Here is a 25,347-nt window from a genome sequence, read left to right as displayed (position 1 = left end):
ATGTGACCTGCCCAGTTCCATTTCTCTCTCTAAATGTCAAATTAAAATATCAGCTATCCCTGTTTACTCTCCGATCTACACCGCTCTCTTCCCATCCATCACATTATGCCTAACACTCTTCGTTCCATCGCTCTTTGCGTGGTCCTTAACTAGTTCTCAAGCCTCTTTGTCTGTCTCCAAGGTGTCTACCAAGTTGACATTTCCACATTCCCTGAGTTTTCCAGGTTTTCCCTGAGTGGCTTCGTAAAATTCCCTAAGTGAGAGAGAACTTTGTTTCATTTCAAGACGGGCTAACACCATGTCACCCGATGCTGTCACTCTCTAGTATCTTCAAAAGCGTAGCAGTTTGGGCGAGTTGGTTCCTTTTTTCCTTTGCTCTTCCGAGCTGCGCTACAAGCCTAAAACACTCTAGTATCTTAAAAACAAAGAAAAACTACTTCATCCAGTTTTAATAGTAAGTAGTGTAAAGAAAACAGAAGGGAGGCGTTAGTGAAATGCATAGCATATAAAATACCTTAAAAAAAGAAAAGGTAAAACCCATTGCGAACCGACTTGAACATTCTAAAATGCGAATAAAAAGGAGATACATGTAGAAGCAAATATTTTCAATATGAGCTATTTCTATCAATTGATAGTAAGCTCATTCGTATGAGGCCAGAACTTTCTCACAAGTAATATTCTCTCTCACAACAGCTTTTAAGTAAACCTCAACAGTTCTCGCATACTCTGAGCTTGCGCCCAATGCCTCAGTGTTGCGTTTCATTGCTTTAAAGAGTTTATTTTGTTTGCACAAAAAGCGCCTGCATCTCGGCATCAGCCAACACTTTTTTTTTTTGTAAGCTCAAGCTCCTTCAAAGAAGCAGTGGCAAACTTCCTTTCTGGTTCATTCTTCAATGCCTAGGTCTTTTCTGTTCTCGTCTTCCTTCTATCGCGCGTTCGTCCCACAAACCATTTGAAGCATCTTCTTGGTCAGTTATATAGTCAACGTCCGATTTCACGGACTCCCTAAGGGCCACGAAAACGTCCGAAAAATAGGGCAGTTCGAAAAAATGAATGCATGTATTTTACTGCCCTTAAAGGGCCCCTCACCAGGCCCCATAACAAATTTTGGTGATAATGCTGGAAGTTGTTACGTGTCCTCTAGGGAGCATTCTGCCGCAAAAAAATTTTAAAATCGGCTCATTAATAGCGGAGATAGAAATATTTTAGTGCCGCCAACTCATGATTTAAGGAGGCAAGCTCCACTGCCAAGCAAGACACTCTCCACTCGCCCTACCTAACCTATGCAATCTAAATTCCTTCCCTGCATTCTCCCGCACTAGACCTCGAGGATCGCATGACACATACCACACGGACCCCGCCTTCATTTTTTTTCTTCTCACTTTCTTCGCTTCTTTTTTTTTTTTACGCTGCGCACTTGCGCTGACGGCGTCACCCCCGAATTGTTGTGATCATCTCGTTTCGCGCAGCGCACAATTTTGCACACTGTGTACGGGGACATGTGACTAGCTGTGTAAGTCAGCGCTACAGAAATACTGAGAAATACTGAACATACTCCCTTCACAGACTCTAGAGGCTGACCGGCGATCCTGAATTTTTGTTCCCTTGCCCGGCTATTGATCATTATCTTTGTCTTCTGCATATTAATCTTCAACCGCACTCTTATACCATCTTTGTTAAGGTACTCAATCACTTTAACTCGTCTTCAGTGTTGCTGAACATAACAATGTCGTCTGCAAATCGAAGCTTGCCGAGATATTCGTCGTTGATCCTTATTCCTAAGCCCTCCCAGTTTAATAGCTTGACTACTTGTTCCAAGCACGCAGTGAATAGCATTGGAGAGATTGTGTCTCCTTGTCTGACCCCTTTCTTTGTAGGTATCTTCCTACTTTTCTTGTGGAGAATTAAGGTAGCTGTGGAATCTCTGTAGATACTTTCCAAGATATTTACATAAGTGTCCTGTACTCCTTGATTATGTAATGCCTCCACGACTGCTGGTATCTCGATTGAATCAAATGCCTTTTCGTAATCTATGAAAGCCATAGAGAGGCCGTCTGTATTCTGCAGATTTCTTTATTACCTGATTGTTGACATGGATGTGATCCATTGTAGAGTATCCCTTCCTGAAGCCTGCTTGTTCCCTTGGTTGACTAAAGTCTAGAGTTGCCCTTATTCTATTGGAGATTATTTTGGTGAATATTTTATATGATACTGAAAGCAAGCTAATCGGCCTATAATTTTTCAACTTTTTAACGTCTCCCTTTTTGTGGATTAGTATAATGTTGGCATTCTTCGAGTTCTCTGGGATCCTTGAAGTTGACAGACAGGTTGTATAAAGGGTCGTTAGTTTTTCAAGCATTATGTCTCTATCATTTTTGATTGAATTGACTGGTAGTCCATCTTCTCCTGCCGCTTTTCCCCATTTCATGTCTTGCAATGCCCTTCTAACTTGATCGCCAATTATAGAAGGAGCTTCTGTAACCTGTTTGTTACTACTTCGAATGGAGGTATCGTGGCTGCTTTGGGTACTGTACAGGTCAGTACAGAATTCTTCAGCTGCTTTTACTATATCTTTGAGATTGCCGATGACATTACCCTGCTTATTTTTCAGTGCATACATCTTGGTTTGTCCTATGGCAAGTTTTCTTCTCACTGATTTCAAGCTGCGTCCATTTTTTACGGCTTCTTCAGTCTTTCTCACGTTATAATTTCGAATATCACTTTTTGTCTTCTTGTTGATTAGTTTTGACAGTTCTGCAAATTCCATCTGATCTCTTGAGTCGGACATGTTAATTCTTTGTCGCTTCTTTATAAGGTCCTTCGTTACTTGGGAAAGCTTGCCTACTGGTTGCCTTGGTGCCTTGCCTCCACCTTCGATTACTGCTTCTGAAGCCAGCCTAGTTATGGTTTCATACATTGCCTCTATGTCATCATCATCATCTCTCTGTTCTAAGGCTGCATATTTGTTTGCAAGTGCCAATCTAAATTAATCTGCTTTTAGCCTTACTGCGTCTAAGTTGGCCTATTTATTCTTGACCAATTTTACTCTTCCTTTCTTCAAATTGAGGTGAACCCACTGAATATTAAAAGAAATCAAATAGTAGATACTTGATTTATGAATCAATTTATTTGAGCATTCACTATTCGATTTGGTGGAATTCAAGTATTCGCATACCCCCATACACCATGCCACAAGTTGTCTGCAGTGCTGCTCAAGGTATGAGGTGTACACAGGCAATATCCTTACGTGATGGAATATAGTTCTGGGTGTAACTGGCTGATTAATGGCAATATTAGAGGGTTTTGTTTTTCCTTGGTACATGGTACATTACAACAATACGTGACAGCATCTTTGCACGTGTACATTGCATACAGAGAATTCATCAGCCACCGAGCAGACAATGCGGCACACGAACACATCTCGGCCGTCATTAGGCCATCCTATTGGCTAAGGAGTCCTACAGCTTCCACAGCGCTCCAAACAATTAGTGAGATGGAGCATAGTTATGGTTTTGCCTGTGTGAAGCTCGTCACTGCAATGTAGATTCTGTAATGTGTCAAGTGCAGCAGTCAGGTGGGCTCTGACTGCACCATAGGCCACCCAGACCAAGAGCTTTATGTCCATGGCTGAGCACCTTTCTTTTTCATTCTGCTCTGCTAGCACACAAGCAAACCAGTGAGCATTTGGCTTCACATGCTAGTTATATTAGTGGGTCACCTGCAGGCCACCATGCTACTGCTGCTCACTAGTACACTGTGTATGCACAATCTCAGGCTGCTGTACTTCAATGACAATGGCTGCCATACTTGTGGCTTGCCAAACACAAACCCAGCAACCACCTTTTTTCAGTACCTTCAGAGGTGAAACTTCCCAAAGCCGTCATGGAGCATTTTTTTGAGCAAGTGATATTGCATTTTGGAGCAGTTTGGAGCAGACATAATTGCATTTTGGAGAGGCTTGGAGCAGCTTGGAGCAGGCCAATTGAATTTTGGCAGAATAATAGAATAGCAAATATGGCAGCACACAACACCAGCCCTGTACTGCGACTGTCTTATAAGCTCAATTTCGAAGCAGATTACCCTGACACTGAAACCGGCTAGTACACGTGAATTTTGGTAATAGTGCCTGTAGATTTTTAATTTGTAGTAGCAATCACAAAAAACATGCATTCTGCAATAGTCTGTGTGAAATTTCAAAAAGTAGCCAGAGATCCTTTTTATAAATAAATTTTTCTTTCATGTCTCAACAGTGTGGGTGAAGTGCCTGGAAACGCGCCTCGCCAACAGAGCGTACAGAGAAGCATGAGTTAGGGACCACGGTGGTTTAGGGGGGGGGGTTACGTGCCAAAACCATTTTCTGATTATGAGGCACACCGTAGTGGAGGACTCCGGAAATTTAGACCATCTGGGGTTCTTTAACGTGCACCTAAATCTAAGTACACGGGTGTTTTCACATTTCGCCCCCATCGAGATGCAGCCGCCGTGGCCGGGATTCGATCCCGCGACCTCGTGCTCAGCAGCCGAACACCATAGCCACTGAGCAACCACGGCAAGTTACCATGGTGGTTTATTATTGCGACACCAATAATATGGACATTCCAGGTGCATCTCTGCCATCGTCGTCGCCGTAACCATGGTGTTCTGTATAAAGTCCAAGGGAGATAACATCGCTGCCGCACACCGTATGCTGTCTGTGCAAGTGAAATCGTGCAAGGGTGATCCGAAGATGGAGGTTTAATCTCACGCGTGCAAGAAAAGAAAGCGGGAGAAAGTGTGCCGTCGTCCGTCACCCACAAGGCATCGGGGGAAGAGGAAGAGGGGACGTTCTACTCCGGCGGCTGCTGCGTATGATGCTGCCGTGGAGCGACCTTGAAAGCGATGTGCAATGGGGACACAGTGCATAAGCCGAGTCCTGATAGCTATGTGTGCGCTGTGTTTTCGTCACTTAGTTCATGTTGAAGCGAGAGGCACCATGAAGGTCACTTCACTTGCTGCTGCTGCCGCACCTCCTCAATCCAGCGTTTTGACAGCGAGTGCATGACACCATGCTTGTTAAGTTAGTAAGCAAATGTTTACAAGCTTATACGGCCGATAAAACTACTATCCTTACTTCGTATAGCTGTCTACTAATTTGCTATCACAATCGATACTTTGCCTTTTGGGCTGAACTGTGACATTTTTTTAAAGCCGTTTCTACATAACAGACCGGGATGATTCCAAAGCACCTAATGCATGACTTTCTGGTATAATGTAAAACTATTCCAATCTGTTTTATTCCAAATCAGCCATTAGCCCTTTGCGATAGATCAAAATGTATCAGACCTCGCCTATATGGGCATAAAAACAGATTGGAATAGTTTTACGCTATGCCGGCCTTGGGACTGTGATGCCCACCGGCTGAACCCACTGCAGCGCACATGCCTAATATCTAGTTCACTCGCAGTGTCATCAGCCTACTTTTCGTTGTTCTGTGCCTCAGCTGGGGAGCACCACACCACTCGACCCGCTCAACCGTATTCTAGTACGTATACTCTAAATACGGCCACCCTGGCCGTTCCAACAGCAGCAACGACAGCCGAGTGGCCCCGCTGGCCACTTCTGGCCAGTCCAGTGTTATAAGTACAAAAATTACAACAAGCCATGCGGAATGTGAATGGCTGCATTCTTTTTCGAAGAACGAATCCGCTCCCTGTTTGCGGCTATTACCAGAGCACACATGCCGAAGCTGTTCTGGCGCAGCATGGACAGTATGCAGCGCTTTGCAAGCACAGTATGCAAGCGCTTTGCTGCCTGCTGCAGCGATTGAGAAGGGTTCATGTCACACTATTGCAATCTTTCTCCTTACTGGTAAAGTTGCGACTTGTAAAGCGGCCTGTCTCGAGTTAAAGCTATGAGTAATCTGGCTTAGAGAACAGGAAAGACACTAATGTTTGCAAATCCGCATTTGGTGATCTGTTCAGTTTATCAAACCAAGAATGGCCAATATGGGCCTCACAGAGTAGGCCTCAACTCTGGTAAAAATGTGAGGAGTTCCTTCTTAATCAGGTTACTTTTTATGTGATGAGAAAACAAAATCCCGCAAGCAATTCATGCCCCAAGAGTGTGGCAGACCAGCCGATAGTGTTTGCAACTGTTGTCATCCCAAACTGCACCCGACAAAACCATTCCGGCATGTGGAATGCCATTACTTCTGTGTGCAGCTGTGCATCTCCGCTTGCTCTAGCTGGAGTGCGAATGTTCCAAACACAGATTTGGAGCTGGTAGACCACTGCGGATCTGCCTGTCAGATCCTGAGTGGTCAGGATCTGCCTGGTAGAGCTGGTAGACCACTCCTGATCTGCTTACCGGAATACAGCATAAGTAATGACAGTGTCTCTTCAACTGTGTTATAGTGAGGCTCAACTGTACTGAACCGAGGTATTGCAACTTTCAAGAATATAGGGGAGGAGGAAATGCTAGTACAATTACAGTTGCCAGCTGACCAATAATTGAGACTCAAAGAGGATTGCCAAAAATCGCAAATACGTAATTGGGGGTCAGAAATATAGGATTCATAGGAACCAAGTTATCTTATTGCACAAGTGTCCAAAAAAATTGTGCCGCATTCTCAAATGCCACTTCATGAGATGCCTTCAATTTCGCACGACTAATGCAAACGCACTGGCGACTATGAGCGATGGCATTGTGTGAATACTGGAAAGTGTGCTGCCTTATCATAGTCCAGGGCACACTGTCGCTAGTCCGGTGCTAGACACGCAAAATATAACAAATGAGAAAGTACTTATCTTTGAAAGTGATTGTCCGAGAATGTGGCACAAGTTTGTAAACACGTCGCTGCAAACACATAAGCTTGCCTTTGACCTGGACAGTCTGAATCTTCACCATTGTCCTACTGTCACTTCAGGTAGACAAAGGTAGTCAACACATGCACCGTACATGCATATAATACATGTATGTAGCTAGTAAATAGCATTAATCAGCATTGAAACACCATAGTTGTCTGGCTGTACCAATAAAACAGCACCAACAGCAAACAAAATACACTGCTCTACGGTGTTAACAAACAGAGGAACTACCTTCAAGAACTTGCTTCAGGTCTGCAATGCTCATCTGTGCTGTTGCTTGGCCTACTTTGTCTCCGAGCTGGCAAGGAGGACAAACAAAAACCAACATGCTTTAGTGAGTAAAACAGGGCACTATGTACTAATGACACTAAATCCGGTTAGCAGAAAGTGCAGAGAATGCATGAGTTCGGTCACACAAATTTCGGTGCAATGAAAAGCTTGCTTTGAAGCAGCAAATTAACCTTTGGGGTAGCTAATAAGCACACATTTTTGTAAGCATCTAGTACAGCAGTGTGTATTACTATGTTTTTCAAAGAGAATTGGTATAAGTGCACATGCGTGTGCATATACGTCTCATCTTTTCATGATCCAGGGAGGATCATTTGCACTTATTTCCATTTTTTTCTCTTCCCTTTTTTACGAAGATGTCCAATTTTCTTCTAACCACAGACTTAGACCTCTTTTCATAAGCACATTTTCCTAAGACAGTCCATATTAGGTTTTTCAAGCACGCTGTCCTCGATGCTTTTATGGTAGCGCACGAGACAAGAGCAAGCTAAAGCTCATATTTTAGAACTGTGAGTACGCAATAAATAAATTAAATTATACACAAGCTTAAGAGTATGATGTCACAAAGTTACAGCGGCACCGCTGGCACATACAAACATTACTGAAAAAGATAAAGTTTTTCTGGCATGAATTGTCTTGGAAAGCAAGATTAACAGATGTGGCCAAGTTTGGAAAGGTTCCCTTTCAATGATAGCTGTTCAAAGCAGAGACCAGTGGATAAGTTAGTTATGTAGAGTTTTATCACACGAGCAACAGAGGCTATGATGCGGCAACCACAAGGTGAATAAAGAGGGAAGTATCAATGTAGTCTGCTTTTTTTCGGCTGTACTACAGTCGACCGGTTTTAACAATGTATGGGATATAATAATTAGCAGCAGATACACTGTCAACTTTTTTATGCATCCTATGATCAAATAAACCACTTACTACAATGCTCTCATGCAGCATTATTGGTGATAATTAAAGGGACCCTGAAACGATTTTGGCGATTTTCTACAAACATACTGAGTCGTTAGAGTAGGTTCTTCTGATCATTAATTGATGCATCTAAGTGCTCTGCGTAAAGCGTGTAATTTATTATAAGGTTTAATCAATACACATCGCTGCCGATCGCAGCGCACTGCTCGGCGGAATTTTAAGCCGCCCCTACCCATATGATGCAAATAACCCATATTACGTCACATGGGCGAGCTATCTGATTGGCTGACCAGGGCGCGTGGTCGATAATTTTTCCAACTTTATGGTGAACAAATGATGCTCGTAATAGTTGGAATGTTAGTTACTTTGTTTTTGTAAAAAGAAAATAACTTAAAAAGAGAATACACAAGAATAGTTTTTTAGTACACTTCAGCACTTCCGGCACACAGCAAGTGTCGTCTGCTTGTGTTACAACGTACTCCATTTTGACGAGAGCTCCGCGGTCAGAGTCGGTCTCAGTCTTTTCGCGAGCACTATGATTCGACTTTGTTGCCTTGTGGACTGCAAACCTAGCGACCTGCAAACCACGAGTCCAGTATTAGGGCAAACGCAAGCGCAAGGGGACAGGGTCTGGCCACTTGACTGTGCCGGGATGAGCCACGAGATGAGCAGAAAGGCAAATGTGTACGGTCTGCACGGTGCAGCCACCTGGTGGCACAGAGCTCAACCATACACAGTAGCAGCAACGAAGTGTATTCTTTGCTGCTGGTGTGTATTTTTCGCAGGAGTGTAATCATCAACACGTTGATTTATAAATGTTTAAAATGCTTTACACTTGGTTAGAGCAATATTAGCACTTTGTTTGACTGGTTAAGCGCTGCGCCAGCAAGTGTCTGGACCGTGCAGACCGATCAGGCTGCTCACGTACGTCTACGCTAAAGTTCCTTCATCAGCTTGAGTTTATGCCTCCAGTCATTTGCCGAAATGACCAGCTTGCCTGTTTTTAGCGGAGTACCGGACACGTTCGGCGCTACGACAGAATGCTCGCAACGCACGCTGCTTCGATAGCTCTCGGTCGACGGCCAAGCGGCTAGCGGAGAGGTCTCGCGCGGGAGGGGGCGTGCTCCTAAACAACCGGAAGTGAGCGATGTGACGTCGCATCGTGACGCTGAACCAGTGAAGGCGGAGCTTAGCGCCGCTCGCTCGGCGAGCGAGTTGAGGAGGAAAAGCATAGCTAGGGAGGAGGGTAACTTCTAATCGCTTGCAGCTCCATTAATACGTAACGCTTCACTTAAATTGTGGTGCGAATGTTCTACTTAAGCTGTACCCTACGCGCCTACAAAATTTGTCCGAACCGTTTCAGGGGCCCTTTAAATCTAGCTAGTGGATATATGTACAAAAGGAAAAATGAAGCCAAATCTTAAAAGAAAGGAAGAAAAAAAGAAAGAAAGAAATGGAAAAAAAATGCTAGCCACCACATTTACCTGCACGTGGCACAGCTTTACCACACCCACCTTTCTGCCATGCAACTCACTCGACATGCCTTTGTCGCATCGCCCTATACATCGCATGTTTCACGTGCCCCTCTCCCATCTCCGATTCACCCATGTGATACACGAGTATACTGCACCAATGTCGGGAGGTAGAAGGGAGACTGGAGAGGGGTACACAAGGCCCGCAATGCATAGGGCAATGCGACAAAAGTGTGCCGTGCAGGGAACGTGGCAAAAAGAAGGGTGCAGCTGATTGCGATTTTTTTTTTTCTTCGCACTCAATCTTGCATTTTCCTTTGCAGCGCAGACACCCACAAGCCATATTTAATTGTTATAGCCAGTAATGCAGCATGGGAACATTGTAGTCCAGGTTGCTCATTGTTACTTCAAAATATTGTTAATAATAATATTTGGGGTTTTACGTGCCAAAACCACTTTCTGATTATGAGGCACGCCGTAGTGGAGGACTCCGGAAATTTTGACCACCTGGGGTTCTTTAACGTGCACCTAAATCTAAGCACACGGGTGTTTTCGCATTTCGCCCCCATCGAAATGCGGCCGCCGTGGCCGGGATTTGATTCAAAATATTGTTAAAACTGGTAACACTACAAGTTAGTTCACCTGTACTTCTTTCTGTACAATTAAAATGTTTGGATGTTTGTCCTCTCTGCTTTTATTGAGCAACCTGATTATAACTATGGGATTTTCCTAGCCCTTGAATATTGTTATAAGTGGGTTCAACCGTATAAGTTATACCGTTATAAGTGGGTTCAGCCCGTTTGTTTACAAATGTGCAGCTTGTCTGTTGACGCACAAGTCTCCAACAGTTTGCAGTGACAAATGCACATGTTTTTACATGCTGTCAGCTGCCCTAAATGAGTAAGCGACCCACAAGCGCCAAGGCACAATGCTTCGTGCTCGACTATCAGTGCGATTTAAATGGTTGCAATGGACAATGGTACCTTGACAGGTGTAGAGGTTCAGCCTTGTTCCTAAGACACACTGAAGACCATGCAAGCGCAATAAAAGAGATGGACAAGTACCGTATTTACTCGCATAATGATCGCACTCGCGTAATGATCGCACCCCTAAAATTTGTCGTCAAAATTCGATTTTTTTTATTTCCCGCGTATTGATCGCACCCCGAACTTGCCGCAGCGATATGTCGTGTGCTAAGTCTAGCGAATAATGATCGCGCTTACCACCTGTCGAATGCTACGCGAACGACTCTTCAAGACAAGCCAAGCGGCCTGCACGCACTAAACATTCTTAAGTAAATGCCTCATTTCATTACTTTCATCACTTTCCGCACTTCCATGACAAAATGAGGTACAACCAAACTTGCCTTTATTATGGGTTGGCTTTATAATGGCTGATGTCAACAAAAACAATAAAGGCGCATTTCGATTATTTTCATCTGCTTTTGCACTCGTGAGCACGCAACAAATCGCGCGCGGCAATGATAGTAGCCACGTTTACTCTGATACGTTAAAAGTGTACCCGATTCATACGCCGACGCTTGTAACACAGCTAAGATATTCGCCCACCCTTAGCGGAAAGTAGTGAAGACAGATGCCGCAGTTTCCGCAGCATGCCCGTCATGTGTTTGTCACTGGCAGCTAAGCGCGCCCACCTATTTCTGTCCCCTCAAAGTGGACATGGCTACGTTATTGCCGCAAACTTGCCGATATTAACGATAATATTCATCACTAATACGGAAGAAACTGTTTCAATGCACGCAATGTACTCACGAGAAGAAAAAAAAAATCGCGTTCGGCTCGCTCCGCTAGCCGCCATTTTTGTTTTGGTGTCCCGCACCCGCAATCTCGCATCCCGCAGCAAACGCGGACGAAAAAAAAATTTTTTTTTCCCGGGAAATTTAACCCGCGTAATGATCGCACCCCTGAATTTGCTTCAATTTTTCTGACAAAAAAAGTGCGATCATTATGCGAGTAAATACGGTAAGTGTGTTTCTGTCCACTTGCTTGTACATGTCTTTCATTGCATCTGAACTTTCCTCAGGCAATGGTTTCAACTTTGGAGAAACTGATACCCGATGAAGGTAATTGATGGCAACCTTTTGCACAGGTCCAGCTAGCCTTACTACTACGATATGCTGTATCCGTCAAATGCCAACAATCACAACTTGCATGCTGCTCACCAATGTGCCAGGCAACAGCTGCACAACAGTGTGTGCCACCTTTTCTAAATTAGAAAATGTGGTGTTAAGTCTTCTATCCCTCATCCTCAGCTTTAACAAGCATTTTCCTTTGTTCAGTATGCAGTAAATGGCTTTTGAGGTCTCGTGGTGCAGTATCTTATCACAGTTACAGTGCAACTGCTAGTCTGTTCTCACTTAGGAACTGGTAGTACAGTAATGTGAAACCAAATGATGAAATTCAAGTGTGCGTTATATTTTAAATAAAAGATGGCAAAAATTACCTCTGGGCAGACAGTGGGTGCGAATTATTCAGCTTTTGCCAAAATGTACAGCTCAGACCACTTGTAACGTAACCACTTATAATGCAGGATCGGATATACCTAACTCCCTTTTAACTTCCCATAGAACTCAATGTATATGCATGCCATTTATAAAGCAGCCGAGCAAAACAGAACACTGGTTATAATGCAGTTACTCGAAAACCCCACAGACAAGCGAGGCAGGAAGTGTGCTTCTCAATGAGGTGCACCGGCTGAAAGGAGAGCGACGCAAAGGAGGAGGAGACGCGGAGTGAGCGAACGAACAAAGAATGATTGGGTGGGAGGGGGGAGGAAAAGAAAAATATGACGGCAGCGGTCTGGCATGCATGGGGTTTGCCTAGGCAACAGAGAAGCCTTTTGCTGTCCCCATGAGATTTTCTCAGGCATGGATGCAGTCGCAAAAATGTCTTAATTATTGGGCAGGCTGCAAAATTAATTTCAATGGTAAGATCAATTTGATGTTTCATTACAATTCCAGCATCACGGAAAAATCTGTCGAGGGTGTAAGCACGTTTCGTGTTCATCGGTTGCAATGGATACGTGTCATTATGAAGTGCAGATATTGCGCATGCGACCTCGACTCCGCAACGCTATCGGCTTAAACCATGTTCCCCAAATTCATCAGTTCAGAACGTTGCCCACACAAGAGCGTTTGCCGTTTCTACCAGTATGTGCACATACAAACTTTTGCTATATGCATTCACGATAGTTACTTGCTGATCACCTGCGAACTCTGCTTCATATGCGCTGCCATCAGTGCAGCCTGTGCACGTCACCTTGCATCAGATCTCTGTGTTTTCGTCTGCAGGTATGAACGTATATCAAGGGCGAGCTTCTCGCAACAGCATACCGCCCAACACTCCTGCTGGCTAAACATAACCAGTGCTGTCTCGTCGGGAGTCAGCAGCCACAGTTGCTGTTTGGTGCAGTCAACTAAATAAATGCTTCGCAGTGACTGTATGGCATTTAGGCAGCGGAGGAACCATCTCGGTAAAGAAAGTGCAGGCATATGTGCCATCCTATGCTTGAATTCCCAGACAAATGCAGCTAATTGGTCTACATGTTTTGCATGTGTACAGACATTGAAAAAATGTTTTTTGTTATAGTGCGGTACTGCTTATGGTGCAGAAATTCAACACCAGCAACTTATGTTATAAGTGGTCTATTCTTTAACAAATATAAGCTATGGGTGCACTTTGACGCTACTGGCAAAGCTAATCATACCATTGTTCACAACTACCAAATTAGAGAATACATGGCAAAGGTAATGAACCTATCTGCACATACAGAATTAAGCAAGCTTTTTTTTTTTCACTGCATCTTTACCATACAGCACACAATGCAGCTGTGATGACTAAAAGCCATGCATTTTTCCAGAAGCACTTTTCGTCATATGCATTGCCAGAGAACCAGTCACAGCTGCAAAGCCCTCACAACAACTTACCTCCTGAGAAACATGCAGGTGCCGGGTGGCATAGTGGAGAGCCTCTTTGTGGTCACCCAGAGAGCAATGTGCATTGCACAAACTCCAATATGCACGTCCTTCACCAACTTTGTCCCCGAGTTCTTCGGCAATCTGGAGGTGCTTCAAATGAAATTCTATGGCTCGCTCAAAGTCACGTAATAGGGTGTATGTGTTTCCCAAGCTATAGCACGCCTGGGCCTCAACTGCCCGATCTCCAAGTTCTTTGGCCAAGTGGTAAGTCTTCCTGAAAAAGAAGAAGACCAAAAAAAAAAAAATGACTCGCCACCTTGACCCTGCAAAAGTGGATGTCCAGCAAAGCTTAAAAAACCACAACTGCTGAGGGGGGTATGCAATGATTTATTGCTTTAAAGCAATGGTAGAGTAATGATAATTTAGAGTAACAGTAGCAATGGTAATTTTGACATCACGCCACCGCTGGTTGTATTGCCATTTCTTTTTCCCTTTGCTACAAGCTGCCGTCGCTGCAGCAGCTTGCGCAACAGTAATCTTTACCGGGAAACGTATGCGGGGAGCGCTACTGCGTGCTTTGCATTATTATCAGGAGCACCTTATCATCGATTATGTGATTCAGATGCTTATTTTCTGCTTGTTCTTTACAGAAAATAATGGTGTTCTGTAGGTTGTACATGCAATTCCAAAGAATGTATGCAGTTTTCGCTTCACTCTGCCAAGTGCTTGAAGCCTGCTTCACCTCTGCAGCAGGTCGGCCCGGTATCGCACTACCTCCAGAATCGGCCAACTTTTTTGCCCACAGACAGACACGAAAAATGCCGACCAACTAGAGGCTAACAGCTTCGCAGTAAAAAGATGTGCACAACAGAGCCACCAGTGCACCCAGTGGCACTCAGTAACAATTCGAATTAAATCGAATTACGCAGTTTAAGCTTTCAATGCAACACACAAGCTACAAGACATGCCGTAGTAGTGGGCTCCGGATAAATGCAACCACAAGAAGTTTTATATGTGCACCTTTCTCCAAGTAAATGAGAATTTTTGCATTCCACTCCCATCAGAATGCAGTTGCTATGGCAGAAGCCGAACGCGCAATCTCGCACTCAGCAGCAGAAAGCCATGGCCACAAAGCCTTCACAGTGGGTTCATGCAAGTCTGAAATATTAAAAGGGCCCTGAAGCAACTTTTCGATCATCAGATTAGCCCCAATAGAGCCGTTGTCTTGGAGAGTCAAAACAACCACCGGCAACAGATTCTTTTGGAGTCCTGGCACATCAAAAAGATGTTGGGAAACCTCGATCATTGATCAGGAACACTTCCCAGTGTTTACTACAAGGACTGCACAAAGCCTCCAAGCACCTGTTGGAGCTAAAAAATGCATATAAGTACTACTATGCTTCACACCATCTCACCCCTGAAGAAGGAGCCAATCAGGCTCTGAAATGTCGGGTTGTAAAGTAAAATGTGGTTAGTTTCTTTATTCTTTAATTCAGTTGTTCCCAACTAGGCACATCTCTGCCAAATGTTCACCTTCGATCCTTAACACTTCCCTGTCCATGCCTACAACCACCGATAGCCCGGTATCGATGGTCCTAACTTCTAATTTTGCCGCGCTCGGGGCACTTTCAAACAGCTGGTGTTATCCAGCGCCTAAAAGAGGAACTATTTTTCTAGTTTTGCTTTCATGTTTCTTTTTTTCACCACGGGGAGACTTCTGAAGTGCCTTTTAGTTGGGCATGACGAGCGCTTGTAGCTTCCGACATGGCGTCGACGTCGTGCACAGATGCCCTTTGGAAACAGCGAATTTCACCAGATTTCGATGAGTCCGCGTGAGAATTTGTTTATAGTGGTAGATGCAAAGACTTGGAAGACGATTTTGATTCATCGGAATTCAGCACAGACGGCAAAAGTGCACCAGAGAGCACCGAACGCCAACAGGTATCCGTTGGCAGGTTTCATTTTCTACTCCGAACCGTTTCGTCGCTGCCACACTCATATTTAAAGATATCCGGTGTGTTCTAAAAGTCACAGTTCTTATCTGCAGGGTGTCAACATCACTTGAGCAGGACCACTTGCGGGTGGTCGCACAAAGAATGTAGCTTTGCGCAAGAATGTAGCTGAAAGTGGCCCTCGGCATTGCGAAATTAATGCGCTGCAGCCCGGTTGTCGGATTAGTGCCAAAGTGACAATGAAAAATCTTAGAGAATAACATGTGCGTGTGAAATTTTGCTACAAGCTTGGCAAAACTTTCACAGAGACATTTAAATTGCTTAGCCAAGCATACAGGGAGGTTTGTATATGTTGTACTCAGTGCTACGAGTGGTTTGAGCATTTTGAACACGGCAGAATGTTGGTCGGCAACGATCCCAAGCCTGGACGACTTCCCACATCAACAGATGATGATCATGTCGAAAGAGTTTGTGCTACGATCCGTGGAAATCATCGTTTAGCTGCTCAAGAAGTTGCTGACCAAGTGGACAGCAGTGTAGGATCACGCCCAGGGCTGGGTGTGATCCAGGTGACGATCTTGTCACCTGTGGTCTGCGCACAGTGGAAGACATCGTGGAGGATGTATCGTCGCAGCCTTGAATTTCCACCAGTGACGATGAAGAAGACGAGTGCCAAAATGGTGATGACCAACCAGCGTCAGCAGCCGAAACTATGCACGCTCTCGATATTCTGCGGCGTGCTGTGACATCCAAGACTGTGCGTGAGAACACTACAACCCAGTTCTTCAGCTTCCAAAATTCTCTGCTGGCCGACCTCGCGGAGAAGAAGATGCAGAAGGACATAGGTGACTTCTTTCCACGTAAATAAATGTTTTTTTTTTTTTTGTGCGTGTCTCATGGTTTCATAATGGATTTCGCTCGTTTATCGGTGATACGAAATTTCGGGTGATATGAATATTTTCGCCTCCCCTTGAGATTCGTATCCCCGAGATTCTACTGTATAGCCTCCTAGATAACTTCTGTGCCTGCCGGATGATCGGCGAACCAATGGCAAGCGGCCGTCTTTGGAACTATGGCTAGGTTCTACTGTATTAGTATTCGAAAAATGTTCTATTTCATTCACACTTGGTTCTGATTTTGCAATTTCGCTTTGAAAGTGACAATTTGATATTCACACACACATACACAACACTCATGCCAGCAGCGGAAGACAGAACCTGGCCTGGCTCCACTACCAAGGTGATTGAGTGCAGCGTTGACAGTGCATTAACTTCGCTTCAACATTTTGGTAGCCAAACCCACTCTGCGTCTCCAGAGGCCCTCTAACCCTTAGTGGACAGATGGATGGAAGGTAGGAGCGCCCCTTTGAAACAGGGTGATGGCAGTTGCCACCATGCTCAGCTTTCTATTTTTGTTTAACTGTGTTGCAAGTTATTAAAATTCGTCATTTTCTTTAAATACTTCTTCCCAAACTTTTTACCTCATGTCACCTCTTTGCTTTTGAGCCACCAATCTTCCAAACGCTTTTTGCCAATTTCCATCTCATACTTATTTACATGACTATTGTTATCTCTAAACCCTAGGGCCTCAGGAAGCGTGACTATGTCCGCATCGACATCAGGATGGATACCATCACATTTTAGTATGAGGTGTTCTATTGTTTCTACAGATTTACCACACACAGTACCTCTGTCTTCTTCATTAAATTTATTTTTATAGCTCCACGTTCTAAGACATCCTGACCTAGCTTCAAAGAGTAGGGCACTGCCTCTTGAGCTATCATAAAACGCTTCCTTCCTGATCTGCTGTTTCCAGTCTCGATATAGTCCAACACTATGCTTCTTTTCCATTGAATTTATCCAATTTTTACCTTCCGCATTTTTAACCTGTCATTTAATGCTCTGTCTTTCTCCGTCCTCGTGTCTGGCATACTTACTGGTTAGCTTCCTAGTTCTTTTTCGCCACTGTGAGTGAATGCTCTTTCTGTATAGGTATTTAAGTACCTTAGCTGCCCACCTGTTATCGTCCGATTTCCTCAGGCATTTTTTCTATAGGATTTTACTCTGAGCTTCCTGTGCTTCGAACGATGCCCAGCCCATAACCCCCTGTACTGCTTCGTTTGTGGTTTTCCCGTGGGCACCTAGTGCTAATCTTCCAACAGCTCTCTGATTTACTTCTAGTCTCGACTGAAATTCTGCCCTTAAGCACAGGACCGCATTCCCGAAAGTAAGCCCCGGCACCATTATTCCTTTCCAAATACCTCTCAGTACTGCATATCTGTTGCACCCCCACAATGCCCTATGTTTCATTATTCCGGCATCTCTTTGCCCTTTTGCTATGAGAGACTGTTCGTGCTTTTCTGTGTACATCTGCCCTTTGTTTATCCATACCCTGAGATATTTGTATTCGGCCACTCGGGTATTTCATGGCCTTGTATTGTAAGCTCCTGATCAGTTGTATCCGAAGAACTGTATCAGTGCACGAGTCACACATGCGCCATCAAGTGGGACAGCACAACAACGGTGGCACCAGCACTGATGGCATATTTGCGCCTGGAGCATCTGCATAATTGAATGAAACTGGTTGTGTTAATTTACTATAACTGTAAAAAAAATATTTAGTGCAGTATTTTATATAATTAAGAATAAGCCACATGTACTTTACTCATAAAAGTTTTTTCTTGCTCCGACATGACAAATATATATTCACTAGAGGTTGGCGAACATCAAAATGTTTAAAAGAAATCGAATACAAACAGTAAACATCACATATTGAATAGTGAAACACAGATGCACATATTTATAGCAGGAATATTTACTTTGGTATAATTGGGTATGACGCTTGTACTGAATAGTGAAAACAATAGAAAAAAAAAACCAGCCTACTACCACGGACAATTAGGATCAGTTTTAAACACAATCACAAGTTGTCAATAAGACAGTTGCACAAATAGCCTCTCAGGATTCTCACAACAGCCTCTCAAACTTTTTTTTATTTTTTCTTTATTTTACAGCACTAGCTGTAATATGAAAATTATGGGCTTTATATATACAATGAATATTCTACTTTGGTCTTACGTGTAGTGCTCAGCTGCAACACCAAACTCCCCCAGGAAAATGTGGGCGTTACCAAGGTTGCTATTTGCCCTCCTCTGTGCTGCCTTGTCCCCAAACTCTTTGGCCAATTTGAGCCTCTGGAATGCCAGCACAAAATAAGCATGCATCAGAACTGGAAGCATACACACAAAAGAGCCTTCCTGCAATTCTACTGCATGTTTATGCAACAAGCTCAGATTGAAAATTTAGAATTCAAACAAAATTTTTGCTACATGGAGGGGGGGGAGGGGGGGGGGGCTTTATAGCAATGGCAGACATCAAAATTTGTGCCAATATGATCATTAACAAAACTTCATGAATTCACCTTTAATTACTTTAGGGGACATGTATTTGCAAAATGAAGTAATCCAGTATTCAAATCATATACTAGAAACATGATTCCTATCACCACTTTCAAGATTACATAGACCCAAAATGTGTCGCGAAATGCACTACTGTTGGAGTAAGCGGTGCACCATAAGGCCTCTACTCAGTTTAGCGGACACAGACAGCACCCTGAATTTATTACCTCACCACCTCCACCATACCTGGCAAGCTGAAAATCAGCTATGAATTTCAGCACACTGAAATACGATGCCATATGCCGATATTACTATCCCGTGCTCCTGGAACACATCAGTGTTGCAATACAAATTTGGTTTTCAAGTCTGTATAAACTGCAATTTGTAAAACACATAAATTACAGCTTCAGTGATGGTGAAAACTACGGCATGTGAAACAGCTTGGACAATTCTGAGAGCGATGTGAATTATAGTTCAGTTCTGTAGAAAGAATATTTAAATCCTGATGAAAAATAATAAAGTGTGTCACACTCCGTTCTCACATTTACTGCATGTAGGTCATACAAACAGAAAAGCTTCAAAGGCACTAGCAGGGTCCTTCAATACTTTTTATCTGGTCACGAAACTACCATGTAACGCTATGGAAGAGCTTCATATAGCACATGCAGTTGAAGCACCACGACCCTGGAGCAAATAGAAGGTGGACTGGAGCAAACGCTGAACAGACACCTTAGACGTTCTGTGCGTACACTTGCTATTGCACAATGGTCAACTGCCTGTATTAGCTTGTGAATATTGTCGACACAACATGAAAATCGCTGCAGAAACTTAAATGTGAACAATTTCGAAACAACACCTTGTTTCATTTTCAGGTTCAAATGCGTTTGCAACAGCAGCTTAACTCATAATTCAAATTGTACACTTGGACCTGAACACTCCCAGGGTTCTACTAGGAAACCCAAGAAAGTGGATGGGGAAATGGCGCCGTGGTAGCTCAGTTGGTAGAGCATCGCACGCAAAATGCGAAGGTTGTGGGACCATTCCTCAACTGCGGCAAGTTGTTTTTTCATCCACTTTCATTTCCATTAATTTATCATTTCTTTATTTCATTTATGTATCAAGCACAAGTAATTCCCCCTATGTTTTCCTTGGTGTCAGTGTTTGTTGGCTTCTTATATGACTTTCAAAAAGTGGGACGCATATGTCATATTGACCCTCTAAGATCCGAATGCAAAGTTATTTCTGACCACTTCCTAGTGAACCTAAACTCTTGAAATATTTTGTGTAGTGTAAGTAAATGAGGCCTTCAGTAGTAGGTTACAACTAATTACACTTCTGTACAACAAGCCGCTTAGATTTAAAAAGTGGGACGTATTCATCCCACTGACACTACATGGTGTTCATGTAAGTGGGACTCATTTGTCCCACTGACCTTCGAAGGTCACAATGATAACTTATGAACAACCACTTCCTTCATAAACTTGGCCAAAGCACAATGGACAAAGTGGCACAGCAGAGGCCATAAACAAAATGTTTGGGTACATTTTTGACCAGAGCATCGAACAACAATTGCATGAGCACCTTTTTGCATGTGCATACTTTTGCATGTGCATTCACAAGGGCAACTTTTGCGGACAAATTATCACCCCAAGATATAAAAATGGGTGCTTATTGTGAACTAAAGGTGCAAGTCTAAATAGAGGAAATAGGAATAACTTATCGAGCATCTTGAGAACGTTTTTTTTTTTGTGAGCAATTGTGGGCCAAATTTAGGAAGTATTCCAACAATGAAATAAGTTTTTCTAGATTTTGCACTCTTGTTCCCAATTTGTACATATTCCCAAAAATATTCTTGCATGAAGTGTTGAAACCTTTACATAGAAGGCAGCATCAAACAAATGAGGTAAATGCTCTCCTTTGCTGGTGAGAAGAGTTTTCACACACAAAATGAAGTGGGACATGTATGTTATATTTTGAAGCGAATTTGAATAATGAAAACCAAGTGTGAATACATGCTCGTTGCTATGTGTATTAAACAGGTGACTTTAAGTGAAAGAAAGCTTGTTGCCCTTTTAGTAGCCGTGTTTATTACATGAATACAACAATAGCCTGTCACATTGCAGTTTCTACACTCTGCACACATGTAGTGACGTGCGTGGAAGTGAATGCCGTGTTGACGTTACTCTGCATTGCGAACGGTAGCTGTGACGTTGACAGGATGTTTTTTCAACTAAAGTGTGTTGAATGAAGCGTGACGGATTTGGCTGCTTTGTATTTAATGAATTTTATTGCAAGAACATATAGAGCAAAGCAATAAAACAGGACAAGGACGAGAGACATGACAGGTCTAGAAGTACTTGAACAAGGGCTTTGTAAGATAAGGAAAAGCATCACACCTCTTGAAAAATATGCCTTTGTGCACTACTACTCGTGCCTTTTTTCTTTTGATAAAGAAGGGCAGAGAATAAGGTAAACAACGGATCACCAAGAACACCTCTGTTTGTTGTGTTTGTTTATGTGGCTTGTTTTATCAGTGTAAATAATGCCTACCAGTGCGAATTTCTATAGATAATTTTGTCACGTAACTTGGAAACAGCTCTGTTTGGAATTATATGTTTCTGTCAGTGGTTTCGTTTGTTTAAATAAAATGTTCGTGTCCGAAATGAAAGAATAGCCTGTGTGAACCACACCTGAATGTTACCAGAAAAATCTCAAACTTTTGGCTGTCGGACAACAAAAACGAAATTTCTCCCAGGTTTTCCCCTAAAAATAACACCACACTTTTACCCCTCGATTTTTGAAAAACATAAAACCAAAAAATGAAGGACCCTAACACTCCTGTCACACTGGACTTTTTAATATCATTCGAATCGAATGACATTATTCAGCTGCTACACAGCGATATTTAAAGGGACACTAAAGGCAAATACCAAGTCAAACTAAAGTGATAGATTAGTGCTCGAGAATCTCTAAGGCGTCAATATTATCGCGAACAGAGCCTCAGTAATCGAGAAGTCACAGTAAATGCAGGATGTGATTAGAGACCCCCCGGGACATTCAAGCCCTTTCCCTATGACGAAAGCACTCCTCAGTTAAATTTTGTCATTAGTACACAACTTCTCATTGCAAAAACCATCCTCGTATTCTATTATGCGATGAAAGAAAATGCTACTTGTCCAGTTCCATTTCATGCTTGGAAAAAAGGGCTCATTGACATTACCATTGACCACGACGACGGTGGAAAGGTTTCATTTTCGCTCGACTCTGCGCCGTCCAAACTTTCGCATTTCAGTACTTTCCTGATCGCATAGTGCTGCGCTGGTTTTGCTGGCTCGCGAAACTCGCACAAACTGCAAGTAGCAGAGAATTCAACTTCCATGTGGTGTCGCGGGATGCCCGAACGGTCAACGCCACTTGACCAAAAAGAAGCTACAGCGGCGAATCCACCGCTTTGTCTTAACTCGGTGTTGCCGTCTGTCGGGCGCCGTTGTGCTCACCGACGGCAGCAAAGAGCGGTGATGGCGTATGCAACGCCACTACTACCCCGGTTGGGTGGCGGGAGATTTGAATTTCAATAAAGGTGTTCGGACCATTCAGATACAATTTTCTCGTAACCTTATGGCAAATTCCCTTAGGAAAACAGGAGCACTCAAAAGCAAGCTGAAAGTGCTCTTTCCAGGCGCGGCGTGTTTCAATGGTCGAACAGGAGTGGGAGCGCCATCATCCAGTGGCAGAACAAGAGTAGTTTCGCTGCGCCAAGAGCAGCCGGGAGCAGTCTGCACTGCTCTTTCCTGAAAAACGGAGTACAGAGAAAGTCACGTGATTCAAGCCGCCATATCCTCCTAATTTGTATTTATTTTGCTTCAGCCGGAGCACAGCGGCAATGGCGGCAGGCAAGCACAGTCGCTATTTTGGCCCCAGATACTTTGATGCTGTTGATATGAACGAGCTTCGCAACGATTCAGCGACAGATACTGGCATTTCTAGTTCACATTGCTTCTCGCCGGATGCGCGGAGGACAGCGGCAGCAAAGCGTCTTCACCTTGCTGAAGTGCTTGAGACACTCGATGGTGACAGCAGTGAAAGCTGCTGGAGCTCAACTTCGAATTCGAGTTGCAGTTTGATGGACGACAGTAGTAGCAATGATGACGACTACGAAATGTATGCAGTGATGTCACAACAGCTATTTTCGTTACCGGAGCAAATATCGAAAGTGGACTCGTACATTGCAATGACTGTCTCTTCTTACTCCGACGAGGAAGTGCTTTGTTCAGCTTCTGAAGGCGGCGAGATTAAAGTGCCCGTTTTTTCTTTCTAGCTCAAAAGAAATTTCCGCATTATATTAATGTGGCCAGTGGCGGACCTCTTGGCAGCTGAAATGCCCTGAATGCACGATGCGCTGAGCTTCAGAATCCATAATTTCAGATAGTCTTTGCAGGCGGAAACGTTGCGGGATGCATCAGCATTGCACAAATTGATGTTGTATGCTGCCCCAAACCGGTAAACGCCCGACGATCACAACATGGTTACACGTGTTTTGCCGCTCTCCCACAGAGAATGCTGGAACGTCAATTGCTTGTGTCACATTGTGCATTTCTCCTCACACATCCCCCCCCTCCCCCCAATCTGCTCTCCAGATGTACACTGCATTCTAGTGACGGGTCGAGTGTTCCGGCTCTCATTGCGCTGCCACTGCAGTGCGGAGAAGCGCACGGCGGCAGTCAGAGTGGCGGGCGATCGTGCAGCGGCTCGCATTTCATTTTTTTTTTCTTTTTTTTACAAGGATTTCGCATTTCATTACCTTTCGGCATAGACACCCAGCCGCCACACTTTGTTATAGCTGATAATGTGGCATAATGACATCGTAGTAAACAAGTTATTTCTCCATAGAAAACATACAAAAGTTGATGGTGCAGCAGCTATTCATTGTGATAGCCAATATATTGTTAAAACCAGTATCATTACAAGTGGGTTCGACAGTAGTTTTATATATATGTTATTTAGTCTGTTTATTAAAATAAACAGATTGACTTTTCAGACTCTCTACACATACCTTGTTCTAATTTTCTCACCAACCTTTTTTCAATGATCACCATTCGTATCATGACCAAATGACATTAGTTTCTCCCGTATAGCACCACCACAGGTCGAATGGCATTCGTTGCACCGAATGTCATTCGAATCAAATGACATTAAAATGTCCAGCGTGACACGGGTATTAGTATATGTTTGCAGATCAGTATATAATGCATACTTTGTGCTAGGCAACCATTGTGAGCCATCATTTGCCACATTGTGTGAACAGTGCAGGACCCGCTTTGGATGTGCGTTGACGTACCCATCAATGCTACAAGGCCATTGCGCGGTCATTGTCTTCTATAAGTAAAGCAGGAAAACGAGCTAAATCGCAATCACACCATATCATCATTGATGCAGAAAGCGCACGGCAATGTTGCATCCAAGGTAATTGAAAGTACATTGTTATGCTAAGAAAGTGCTACTACATTGTTTATTCTCTTGATAGCTATCAAACTCTTCAAACCACACAATGTCCGATCATGGCGTAATTAATTAAGTACCTCTATAAATATTGCGCTGCTGAGAGTATATAGTAGCTCAGTGACATATCTTAGATGGCCAGCACGTGCTTTTTATCTTAATGTCTCCATTGGGCATGTCTTTCTCATTGAAAAACCAACACTCATACTTATTTACGAAAGGCATGAAAGTGCAAACACCGATTGGCAAAGCTCAAATAGTTTAATATCACATCCCTCTAGCTGCAACCATTTACAAATGACACGTGCATGCAATGCTATTGCCTTGCATATTTACCTGGAATACCCGTTAGCTCTTTCGTTACCACGCCTATTCAAATCGTTCACCGGTGATCGATGCTATAAATCGCCAATTTCGACATGTTGGAATCGTTTCTCGTGCACCTAGCGCCATCCAGTGGTTAGTCTAGGCAGTGCACTAGTAGAACCAGTTTAAATTTTCCCACTCTGGCAACGTTCTGATTTTTGATGCACCTTCTGGAGAACTAATGTGCATGTACTGTTGTGAAAGGGGGTGTGGCGGCCGTGCTTTAGAAAAAAAACTGCCACTCGTGGTAATGCAGCATTAACATCAAACTTTTGTGATCAAAAGACTCCCAGCAAGTCAAATATTGAATCATATTGTCGGCTTTGTTATCTGATGGTGTTGAGTGGTGATAATTACCTGAAAATGACGCCAGCTATTCAGTAGTGAGCTTTGACTTGGAGTGCAGGTGGTTTTATTCCACGAAAACGCATTCCTGAAGGTCCGCCGCATGTCCAACATGTATACCTGGCCTTTACAGCCAGTTTTCAGCACTTTTGGTATCGCTTCTCTTGTTAAATCCGCTAGAGGGCCGTGTCTGGTGTTACTATATCGCTACAACGCCAGTCGCTACTGTTGCTGCCACGCGACTGCGCCGCATGGAAAGCGTTCCACTCTAAAGTATTCTACACCCGCACCTGATTTTAGTAACGAGGATTCGAGCTTTGAGTCCAAA

The 25,347-nt window shown here is 43.6% G+C and overlaps 1 protein-coding gene across 3 annotated transcripts in view; it reads right to left on the bottom strand.

Annotated features, from left to right (window-relative positions):
* Positions 1-25,347, bottom strand: part of pins (G-protein-signaling modulator pins) — a 101,375-nt gene that overhangs the window by 56,010 nt on the left and 20,018 nt on the right. For all 3 annotated transcript variants that reach the window (XM_065439154.2, XM_065439155.2, XM_065439153.2), the window contains 3 exons: positions 18,490-18,605; positions 13,470-13,734; positions 7,077-7,143 (listed from right to left, as the gene is read on the bottom strand). In XM_065439154.2, the coding sequence (XP_065295226.1) occupies positions 7,077-7,143; positions 13,470-13,734; positions 18,490-18,605 (448 nt within the window). The remainder of the gene's footprint in view (positions 1-7,076; positions 7,144-13,469; positions 13,735-18,489; positions 18,606-25,347) is intronic.

Source organism: Dermacentor albipictus, chromosome 1 (assembly GCF_038994185.2).
Source record: "Dermacentor albipictus isolate Rhodes 1998 colony chromosome 1, USDA_Dalb.pri_finalv2, whole genome shotgun sequence".
Lineage (NCBI taxonomy): Eukaryota > Metazoa > Arthropoda > Arachnida > Ixodida > Ixodidae > Dermacentor > Dermacentor albipictus.
Note: the sequence above shows the minus strand (reverse complement) of the source record. Positions and strands in the feature narration are given on the sequence as shown.